The sequence below is a fragment of the Artibeus jamaicensis genome, unplaced genomic scaffold (assembly GCF_021234435.1).
Source record: "Artibeus jamaicensis isolate MK-2021 breed Jamaican fruit bat unplaced genomic scaffold, CSHL_Jam_final scaffold_537, whole genome shotgun sequence".
NCBI classification, from domain to species: domain Eukaryota; kingdom Metazoa; phylum Chordata; class Mammalia; order Chiroptera; family Phyllostomidae; genus Artibeus; species Artibeus jamaicensis.
Genome location: NW_026522047.1, coordinates 3,447,006 through 3,458,225, shown reverse-complemented (window position 1 = coordinate 3,458,225; position 11,220 = coordinate 3,447,006). Strand labels below are relative to the sequence as shown.

Here is an 11,220-nt window from a genome sequence, read left to right as displayed (position 1 = left end):
CCTCGGGGGAGGGACAGCTGGCCTTGCTGATGCTGCTCACGGGGAAGAGACAGACCGTCTCCACCCGCCTTCAGTGTGGCAGGCATCACCACGCCCGGCTCTCCAGGGCTGCCGGCCTTTTGGCGCCTCTGGGCCACACTGGCAGGAGAGTTGTCTTGGGCCACACAGTGAATGCACAAAAACTGATGAGAAAACAGGTTTTAAGTAAGTTTACGGCTTTGTGTTGGGCCGCAGTTCCCTTGGCGCCCCAGCAGGCGGAGCGAACTGTGAGTACCGAGCACACGACCAACCGCATCTCCCCGTGGAAAAGCAGGCAGGAGGGACACGTGAGGGTTCCCAAGAACATTATTTGTGGCCACATAACCTATCACACGAGCTTAACATGGGATTGAGAAGGCCAGCTTTCTGTGATGGGTGGGGTCACCCTCACTGTCCTGGAGCCTGAGAAGATGGGGCCGGGGCGGGTGTGAGGGACAGGGCGAGGCTGGTGGGTGGGGAGGGTGCCTCCCCCCGGAGCGGTCACCTGTGACATCAAGGGCCCGGCACCGGCCAGCAAGGCTGCAGCAGGCCAGACCCCCTCCGCACACAGAGGTGTTGCTTCATGTTCCCCGGCGCCTGTTTGTGAAAAACCCAAAGGCGGGCGGGGGCGCCTGGAGTGAAACGACCTGAAAACACACACTTCTTCCCGGAGAATTGAGGTGAAATCACCTATTTCTTTCAAAGGACCACAGAACCCTCATATGATTGTTTGCAAAAGTTAAACTAAGACGGATGACTTGAACTGGGTGCAGGGAATCCATTCATTCTGCACCGGAGACCTGGGTTAAACGCGAACAGCCGGGCGCCGCTCGGACTCGCCTCCGGAGCAGCGGACACCGGGCAGGACGCCCCGCACCCCCGCCCCGCCCGCCCCGCTCCCACGGTGAGCGGTCACCTTCCCGCGGCCGCGGCGGCCCGCCCGAGGCGCCCTCAGATACCAGCGCCCGCGATTGTTGAGACCCTAAGGCGTTTTTTCTGGGGGGCGGGTGGGCTGTCGCGGGGCCCCGCGGACTAAGGGCGAGCGCAGAGCAGCTACCAACGGCCGGCTCTGGGGAGGCAGCGGCGCGCTCGGCCGCAGGCCTCTGCCCTGCACAGCCGGGCAGGTGTCGGGGCGCGGAGGCGTCTTCGGTTAGAGAGGAAACGGGGCGTTAAGGGGCTTCCCGGGGACCCAGTAAAACCGCGCGGCCGGAGCTGTCCGAGCACCGGGAGGAAAGGGGGCGGCAGGAGGCGGGCAGGCTCGGGCCCCTCCCTCCCCGGGCTGCGCGGGACCTGAGCGTCCACCGCCGAGTGTGGGGCCGCGGCCGTGGGCAGCCGGGGGGCCACGCCGAGCGGGGTCTCAGTCAGTGAAGCGGCTTCAACAAGCCTCGCGGGCCCGAGCACTGCCCCCCGGGGCCTGTCGACGGTCCGCGCCGTCCTGGGCAGTGCGAGGCCAGGAGGCCGGCGCGGGGGCGGGGGAGAGAGGGCCGCGGGGCGGGGGCCGTGGCCGGCTCAGGGCAGCGGGACTGTCGCCCGCACGGTGCCAGGGACGGTTCGGGCGGGCGGCCCGGCGGGCGGACAGCAGGAGCTGGGGGACCGAGCGGAGTCCGCGCGGCAGCCTGGGGGCGGCGGCGTTGCGGCTCGTGCGGCCGCGGGCTACCTGGGCGGCGTCCGGCCAGCGCTCAGCCGAGCTCCAGACCTCAGCGCCCCGAGCCGCGGCGGGGAGGCGCGTGGGGAGGGGAGGCGATCAGCGCGGGGGCCGCGGGGGGCTCGGGCCGGGGGCTCCGGGGACGCTGAGCCCCGCCCCGCCCCTCCTCCCCTTCTTCAGGGCCCGAGGAGCCGGCGGCATGGACCAAACCGCGCTGGTCTGGCACCATGACGCCTGTCCGCTTGGTGGTGGCTCTGATTTTAGGGGCGCTCCCTGAAGCCGTCAGCTCCGATCCGGTCCTCGGGTACCCCCTCCACTACCGCCATCGCCATCCGCCCCCCGCGGCTCCCCGCTTTCCCTACTACCTTCCCCCCCTGCAGCGGCCTCCGAGGCCGCCCGCGTCCCTGCGGGCGCACGCCCCGCGGCCCGGGCCGGCGCCGGGTGCGCAGCACGGGCTCCCCCTTCACGTGGGGCGCGCATCCCGGCCGCACCCCGGGGACTGCCCTGCTGGCGGGCCCTGGGTCAACGTGACGGACTTCGGCGCCCCTTGTCTGCGCTGGGTGGACGTGCCATCCCCGCTGGAGCGGTCGCCCCCGGAGGGCTGGGCTCCCCTGCGAGGGCAGCGCCACAACTTCTGCCGGAGCCCCGAAGGCGCGGGCCGGCCCTGGTGCTTCTTCCGCAACGCCCGGGGCCAGGCGGACTGGGGCTACTGTGACTGCGGACACGGTGAGCGGCCTCCGCGGCAGGACTGGGGCGGGCGCAGGGTCGGGGGGTTGCCGGGTCGCGGTGCCCAGGGGATGGTGGCAGCACTGAGTCACCGGGCAAACGCCGGGATACCTTGGCGTTGAACTCACAAGGTGCGCTGTGTGGGTGGTCGTCAGGGCTGGCCGGGGGCTCCGTGCTGGGCTCTGCTCTGCGTGCCTGGGCGTGGGCTTGTCCCTGCCTGGCCACCGTGTGTGTGCTCGCCCACGCGCACTGGGGACGAGTGTTCTCTATCTAGATGAGCTCGCCTTCAGGGCGTTTCGATGTTTACACAAAAGAGGCAAAGCAAAGGAGGTAGTTTCTAGTCATGCGTTCTGGAAAGGGAGATGTTAGATGTAATAGGACACCCTCCCCACGACCCGACTGGGAAAAACGTGCGACACTTGCTTCACTTCCTTCACTGACCTCTATCTGAAAAAGTGTGGCAAAATTTCTGAGCCGAGAGAAAACCTGTGGAAATGATGCTCACGTCCTGGGGCAGAGGGTGGTCAGTGTCCCCTCCCAGACAGGAGAAGAGTGGGAAGGGGGCGGAGACAGGAAGGACCCTGGGGAAGGAGCAGCCTCATGAGGCCGGTGGGGCTCTGGGGGGGGGTGCTGCTCGGCTGTGCGTGTGGTTCGTGAAAAAGCGGGACTCGCAGGCGCGGAGAGGGAGCCGGACGACACTCTGGCTTTGCGGTAACGCGGGTGTCCCGTGAACAGACTTAATGAAGGTGAATAATCAGCCTTAGAACAGTGCTTCCGAGTGATCTCGTATTTTGTTTAATATGAAGGCTTTCTTCTTTCAGTAGCTGCAGAACAAAACCTCATGTCCTTCAAAGCGTAAATTTTTCTAAAAACTGATTGGCAGCTCCCCACCCCCAGCTGCAGGGCAGGGTGTCCCAACGGGCATTGGGACGGACCCCACTCTCCTCCTGCTGATGGGCTGCTTGTCCTCCTGCTGCATCAGGGCTCGAGTTCAAGGAGAGCTGGAGGAGGGTGAGGCCAGCTCCCTTCATCCCACAGAATGAAGTCATCACTCTGCCCGTGGCCGTGGCCGTGGTCGGAATGACAATGCGGCCGCGAGATGCCGCTGTGGTGAGCAGAGATCCCCACGCGGCCTCAGCGTTTGCTGAGAGAAGCTGTTCTCAGTGAGAGCTTGTTCATGCCTGTTCAGCACGCACTGACGGTTTGCCTGTTCTGTGTTTCACGTGCAGAGAGAAGAAAAGTGATTTAGAGTTGAGACACTGTCTCAATTTGTTGCTCTGATTCTTTCTTAAGTTGTTTTATTGTTGTTCAATTACAGTTGTCTGCACTTACCACCCACCACTCCCCCCCCCCCCCCAACAAACCTTCCTCCCTCCCTTGCTTCCACCCCCCTTGGTTTTGTCCACGTGGCTTTTATAGTTGTTCCTGGAAACACTTCCCCCCTTCCCCCCATTATCTCCTCCCACCTCCCCTCTAGTCACTGATTGTTCTTAATTTCAGTGTCTTTGGTTATATTTTGCTTGCTTGTTTGTGTTGTTGATTAGGTTCCAGTTAAAGATGAGATCATATGGTACTTGTCCCTCACCTCCTGGCTTATTTCATTTAGCATAAGGTTCTCCAGGTCCATCCATGCTGTCTCAAAGAGTAGGAGCTCTTTCTTTCTTTCTTTCTTTCTTTCTTTCTTTCTTTCTTTCTTTCTTTCTTTCTTTCTTTCTTCCTTCCTTCCTTCCTTCCTTCCTTCCTTCCTTCCTTCCTTCCTTCCTTTCTTTCTTTCTCACAGAATTCCATTGTGCAAATGTACTGTAGTTCTTAGATCCACTCATTTCTGATTCTGACCTTACGCTCCGAGTGAGGGAGTAGCTGGCCCTGTGACGCCTCTCACCCCCTGGTGTTGAGCAGAAACTCAAACCTCGTGGCAGTGCAGCCCCCGAGAGGCCTCAGTGCTCACAGCTGGACCCCTAGACAGAGCCCCAAACCTGCAGGACACCCACACGTGCTTCCCAGAGGCAAGGGGCCGAACAGTGGAGAAAGGAAAGGAACCAGTGGGTGGGACCTGAGTGCCCCCACCGCCCGAGTGAAACCCCCAAACCAGCAACAGCACCGCTGGCTACGGGACCATTGAGGTACTTTCACGGACTCGGGGTGACCGTTCTGTCACTGATTTTCACTGTTTGGCGTAGCTCATCGCTTTGAAACACCCGGCGTGTGGTGCCCCCCAGGGCTCTCTGGTCCTCCACTCACTGAGGCCCGTGAGCAGGGCCGACGTGGTGACAGCGTGTGGAGGGGCTTTAGAAAACACTGGGGGCTGCTTCTGGCTCCGCGAGGAGGGAGCAGCGTCGGCGCCCGTCTCCGGAGGAGAACCGAACCCGCGCCCGAGGGCCTTCAGCTCTGAGCTCACACCAAGACGGCCCGGCCCATGAGAACAGCCGGGCTAACGAGTGTGTGCGCGTGAGTTCGCTCGTGCGACTCTCACGGCGCCACCACAGGGAAGTCACACGCTCACCTCTCAGCCCGTCCTGCTCGAGTCCTGCAGCTGCACACGCGCGTGCCCGTGGGGTCCGAAGGCCCTTCCGTAGCCCGAGGTCCGGTCTGGGGGGAAGGCGGACGGGAGTCCTGTTGGTCTGGTGCATGTGATTCCTAGTCTCTTCTGGTTAAAAAATGTCCAGGGTTTTCCTCCTTTTCTTTTTCCTGCACAAACACAACAAGGACAAAGGAGAGGAAACTTACAGCCGTGAGACCCCCTCCGTTGGAAGGTGAGCGGGGGGCCGGAGCCGCGTGTCTAGTTGCATCAGGAGAGATGAGGTGGAGGAGTCGGCAGCAGGGACCTCAGGTGAGCCGGGCAGCGCGGGCCCCTCCAGCGGCCGGACGTCTGAGGAGGAGAAGGGCGAAGCCGGCCCCGGCCAGTCCGCAGTGCAGGGTCCTTGCAGGAGAGGCCCCTGGCTCAGCCCGGGGAGCGAGTTCCCAGGGTGAGTTCTCAGAGGGTCCCAGGAAGGCGCCCTGCCAACCAGCAGTCAAGGTGGTGTAGGTGCTGGAGACCCTTGGTCACTGTCAGGGAAAGCCACGGGCGGTGGCAGAGCCCGCCTAAGTGACGTGTGGCCTGGGCGACCCCGTGGACTCGTGGCAGCCCCCATTCTGGAATGGTCCTGCTAGGGGAGGATCAGGCGTGTGGCATCTTGTGTGGGGTGTAGCAATCGGCATCACTGCTGTTTCCTGGCCCGTGTGGGGTGCGGTGGACAGAGCCTGGCTCCTCCCACTCCCGCAGGGAGGGGAGTGGGCTGCACGGCTGACTGGGAAGCGAGTCACCTCCATCCCCCGGGTCACGGCCAAGGGGCAGTGGCTTAACTCCGTGTTTGGAGGTTCTCTCTGTCACAGCCGCAAGTGGAACCAGCTGCAGGTGACTGGTGACCAAGAGGTGGAACAGGTGCAATAAGTGACCCTGTCCTGAATAACTGGGATGTCACCAGAAAGCAGGGTTCATAGCTCCGACCTTCTGTCATGTGCTGGTGTGTACGTGGGCACCTACCTGCCCCTCAAATCTCCCAACGCAGAGAGACAGAGGGGGAGGGGACCCGTGTCTGCAGGTGGCGCTCCTTCTAGTCCCCCTGGTGTCGAGAGGGGGGGCACTCGTGTGGCGGCGCCGAGAGCTGTTTCTAAAACAGGCTGCATCTAGATTCTGTTTGGCAGATGCTGAGAAACATTTCTTAGGGATACCAGATTTGATACAGTTCCTGGCTACATTTTAAATACTGAGCTCAGTCTAACTTTGCAGACCAAGGCGGATACATTGTAAAAGACATTGCTTCCCAGAAACACACTCACATTCACAGTGTACGGCAAACAGCGTTTGACACAGGAACCACAGCGCCGCGGCGAGAAGAAAGCCTCTTCAGTAAACGGCGCAGGGAAGTTGGGAAGCCACGAGCAAAAGAATGAAACTAAACTACAGTGTGTCCCCACGTACAAAAATAACTCAAAATGGATCAGAGACCAGCGTGAGGTCTGAAACAATAAATTACAGAGAAGGAAGAACAGGCACGAAAGTCACGGGCCTTGGTCTTAGGGAAGATTTTGTGAACTTGACCCCAAAGATAAGCAACATAAAGGCCAAGTTAAATGAATGGGACTGTATCAAACTAAAAAGCTTCTGCACAGCATAAGAAATACCCACTAAATTGAAAGGCGACTGAATAGGAGATGATATTTGCAAAGAATAGCTCTGGCAAGGGTTTAATATCCAAAATACGTAAAGAACTCATACAACCCAACACCAAACAAACCTATAAAAAATGGGCAGAGAACCTGAACAGACACCTCTCCCAGGAAGACGTACAAATGCCCCACAGATACAGGACAAGGTGATCAGCTTCACCACCTCTCAGGGAAATGCAGGTCAAAGCTTCAGTGGCGTACCACCTCACCCCTGCCAGAGTGGCTGCCATCAGCAAGACGGTAATGCCACGTGTGGGAGCAGCTGTGGGGAAAGGAACCCTCATCCCGTGAGGGTGAGACTGCAAACCGGTGCAGCCACTGTGGGGCACGGCCTGGAGGCTCCTCGGAAAAGTAAGACTACAGTTACCACCTGGCCCGGCCACCCCTCTGCTGGTGTCGACCCAAAACACGCGAAAACATTTATCCACAGAGATATTTGTACCCCTGTGGTCACTGCAGCATTGCTCACAGTGGCCAAGACGTGGAGACCACCCAGTGCCCCTTGACAGAGGACTGGACGAGGAAGACGTGGTGTGTATATACGACGGAAGACTCACTGCTCAGCCGTGAGAAATGATGCAGTGCTGTTATTGGTGACGTGGACAGACCAGGAGAATGGCGAGCTGAGTGAACTAAGTCAGACAGAAAAAGCTAAGAGCTCACCACACCTGGGACATAAAACTGAAACTCACAGACAGACGTTATGGTGGTGCCCAGAGAGAGGGGAGGGGCCGGAGCAGTAAAGGGTGAAAGGGGCCAAGTGCACGGCGAGGGGAGGAGATCTGACCTTGGGCGGCGGACACACTGCGGTGTTCAGACCACGTGTCGTAGAGAAGAAGTTCACTTGATGGCTGTGTGACCTTGTTAACCCGCGTCACCGCAGTGCATTTAACTTTGGAAAAGATACAACAAGTACTTTGAGTTATGGTATTATCTATTAGTGTGAACATTGTTTTAAAGAAGAAATAAGGTATCTGGTTACTGTTGCCTTTGATGAGTGAGTATCTGATGTGTGTGTGTGTGTGTGTGTGTGTGTGTGTGTGTGTGTGTAGAGCCCAGTCCAACTGGCCTTGTCTTAACTTGGTCATCTCTGCAGAGACCGCTTCCAAACGTGGTCACATCCGCAGGTCCTGGGGGTCCGCACTCCAACGCCTCCTGCGGGGACAGAGTCCGACCTGTTACGGCAGCTGTGAAGACTGAAAACCCACGCAGCTGTGACGGGGAGACTCTCGCCCCGCCCTCCTCCAGGGCACTGGGCGCCGACTGGGACCCACAACATGGTCCCGGGGACCCTCAGCGCTGTCCGGGGTTTGGGGGTTCCTGGTCTAGCAGCTCCTGAAACAGCCACCTTCCTGTGTAGAACTGGAGCTGTGTCCACGCGGAACCAGAGGAGCAGTCGGGTAGGCATCTGAAGGACACTGGGCCTGGTGCGCCGCAGCTTCAGGTGGTCGTCACACCGCAGCCTGGCGCAGGTGGCTGGTTTTGGGCCCTTTGGAATGTGTTGCACCAGCGCATCGCAGGCACTCGGGCCCCCTGTCCGTGACTTCCCGCTGCCCCTGCTTTGGTCTGCAGAGGTGCGGGGCCTGCTCCTGCCCTGAAGCCTCTGATTGGGATTTCAGACCCCACGTTGTCACTGGGCACGCGTTTTAAAAACAGGGCCGTTTAGAACAGCAGAGGCTCCACCCACGTGGCACTGACAGACTTCCAGGCAGCTCGGCGCTGGTCCACTCGGCGTGGTCCAGAGACAGAGCTGAGATGGGGGCCGGGGTGGCGGGGGCACCACCCAGGTGTGCCCTTGGGACCGTAGACCTCGTCTGTAGGTGATGCTACTTGAGGACACGGGAAAGCGCTTTACTCTCCTGTGGAGAAGGGGATCCGATGGCAGACGGCGGCGCCCAGCCCGCGGCAGCGAGGTCGCAGGCAGCGCCCCGAGTTTGTTCTGTGTCCTCAGCTGAGCCCCCGCAGAGACGGCAGGTGCATGCTGGTGCGGGAACACCTGGTGGGGGGGTGGAGCCCGCGGCTCCCGCTTCCACGTTCCACCTGTCGTCACTACGGTGGCACTTCTGTCTGCCTGGGTGACCCGACGGCCTTCATCCAGTGCTGGACGAACTAGCAGCATTGCGGCGAGGGTGTCGATGACCCGGACCCCTGCTCAGCCTCACGCACGGAAAGAAGCCCACGTGTGACCGGCAGAGGCTGCCCTTCTGAAGAGGCAGGCGGGCCCACAGGCCGGTCTGCAGGTCCCCGTTACTTGCCATTAATGGCCCCGGGATTCTTTTCCCTCCAGGGTTGGTCCGGCTGCGAGGCGGCCCAGATGGGTCGGAAGGCCTGGTGGAGGTGTGGACCGGAGGGGCCTGGGGGGCCATATGCAGCAGTCGCTGGGATGACGCCGGGGCCACTGTCGTCTGCCACCAGCTGCAGCCCGGGTGAGTCCTCCCTGCCTGGCCCAGACCCTTCCCAAGGCAGCTGAGGAGGGGGTGGGCCCCGTCTCCCCTCCCCCCTTACCAAGGAGGGCCCGGGGCTTGGGGCCCCGCCCTCCCCTGTCACTGCCTGGAGACCTAGGCCGGGGAAGCATCTCTGGGTCCTCCTCTCTAAGCAAACGATTAGTCCCAGGAAGCTCAGAACCTGATTCTAATCGTGATTCTTCCTCCGAGCCACGTGGCCCTAGGTCACTGTCATTTGCTTTAACTTGCTACCTGCAGCCGCCCCCAGATCCCACGCTGGGGGGTGAGAGGGGGGCTGTCTGCCGCCCTGGGCACCCACTGCAATGACCAAGGGCCGGCACCAGAGCACAGGCTCCAGTTTGCAACCAGAGGTTTTGTTTCTGCTGTTACTCTGTTGTTCTGTTCCTGGGCCCCAGTTTTTCTAAGTGTGTATGTTCTCCTGGGTCTTTATCACCAGAGACCTTAGAAAGCAAGGAAAAGGTCTCGGTGTGAGCAGTGCAGGTGTAAAAGACGGTGCAGTTTGCAGTTCACAGATATTTCTCATTGATGACCAGTGAGTGGGAGGATCTGGGACAGTGACCCAGAAGGGGAGGTGAGTCGGCTGCGGCTGCGGTGAGGTCGGCAGGGACCCGGTCTTCCTGCCGCCCCCCACGTGGAGGGCGGGGAGTGAGTGCTTGGTGCAGGGGGGGCCTGCGGGGCTTAGGTTTTGCTGGAGCAGCCGCCAGGGTCCCGCCCTTCATTAGGTAACAGTGTGTGAAGTGAGGTTGGTCTGGGTCTGGAGGAGGAGAAGGCGGAGCCTGCAGCCCAGCGACTGTGGGATGTAGGAATGTTGATCAGGATTTTATCAGTGAGCCGTCAGTTACAAAGAATGCTGACCCGAGGGCAGCCTGAGGATGGAGCCGCTTTGTGGGCGGGTGACCAGAGTCCCTCACACGCACATCCGCCTGTGGTTTTCTTCCCAGGGAGGGGGTCTGGGAGGGACTCGAGTCTTCCCAGGCCATGGCCCGCAGAGGAGGAGAGCTGGGCGCATGGCTACAGGCCTGCTGGTGGGGGCGCGGACAGCCCAGCCTGCGCAGGCCCCTCCGAGTGCCCACCCCTGAGCAGGACCTCGGGGCCAGCAAACAGCTCAGGACTGGGGTTTCAGCTGCTCTTGCAGCAGCCGCTGTTCGGCCGATGGAAGCTGTTGTGTGAGGACAGTTTGTAGAGTCGCCGTGTTCGTCAGACGGTCATTTCATCTCTTTAAAACCCGACCTCAGTTTGTACATACAAGCGTCTGTGGACTAGATGCGCTAAAAGCAGAGCTTGTCTGCGTGTTATTAGGCACCACCGGTTTCAAAGGCTTGCCAGCCTGTCCTGTGCACAGAGGGCATAGGACAGAACGCACGGCCTCCCTGGCTGTCGTCTCCTGGGTGCAGGAACGGCGACCGTTTTGGAAACGCTAGGCCGCAGGCTGCAGTAAAAGCCTCTTCCCGCACCCAGACCCCTTCCTGTCGGGTCAGGAGGCGGAGCCTGGGCAGGCCCAGCTCAGAGTGACCTGCGGCCGAGGCCACACTGGAACCCGGTCTCAGCTCCCGGGACACGCTCCTGCCAGCCCAGTTCCCGCTGCACGGACGCCGTGTTTGCGCCCATCTGCTAAAATCAGCCGTAGGTGGCGCAGGCCCATTCGTGCCGTTGGCCGCTCCACACTGACCGAGCTGCTTGCCTCAGGGGACTGGCCGAGCTGGGCTTCCCTTCCGTTCACATCCACCTTTGTGGGTCCCTTCCATTTTTAAAAGTCCAAATGATCTGATAAAAATGCGCCTGCCTCTTTGACACCTAACTTCGACCGTTGTGTTTCCAGAAGAAAAGGGGTAGCGAAACACACCCCGTTTTCGGGCCCGGGCCCTGTTCCCGCCCACTGGGGCGACGTCCGCTGCCGCGGGGACGAGGAGGACCTGCTGCTCTGTGAGAGGGACGCCTGGCGGGGCGGGCCGTGCCCTCCGGGGATGGCAGCCGCGGTCCGGTGCAGCTTCTCCCCTGGTAAGAAAACGCGTGTCTGTGCTTGTGTCCCTGTGTTTGCAGCAGGGCTCCAGGCGCCGAAGTGCCCTGGTGACACCCCTTCCTGAAGGAGCGTGACCACGGAGGTCCGAGTCCTCGAGTCCCGCAGCCGTGATTCGAGTCTTCGCGGTGGCGTGGGTG

The 11,220-nt window shown here is 60.8% G+C and overlaps 1 protein-coding gene across 1 annotated transcript in view; it reads left to right on the top strand.

Moving 5' to 3' along the window:
• The first annotated feature begins 1,881 nt into the window (after window positions 1-1,881).
• Window positions 1,882-11,220, top strand: part of PRSS12 (serine protease 12) — a 33,951-nt gene continuing 24,612 nt past the window's right edge. Inside the window, exons 1-3 of the mRNA XM_037129906.2 lie at window positions 1,882-2,389; window positions 8,886-9,024; window positions 10,883-11,061. Coding sequence (XP_036985801.2) covers window positions 1,891-2,389; window positions 8,886-9,024; window positions 10,883-11,061 — 817 coding nt within the window. The 5' untranslated portion in view covers window positions 1,882-1,890. The remainder of the gene's footprint in view (window positions 2,390-8,885; window positions 9,025-10,882; window positions 11,062-11,220) is intronic.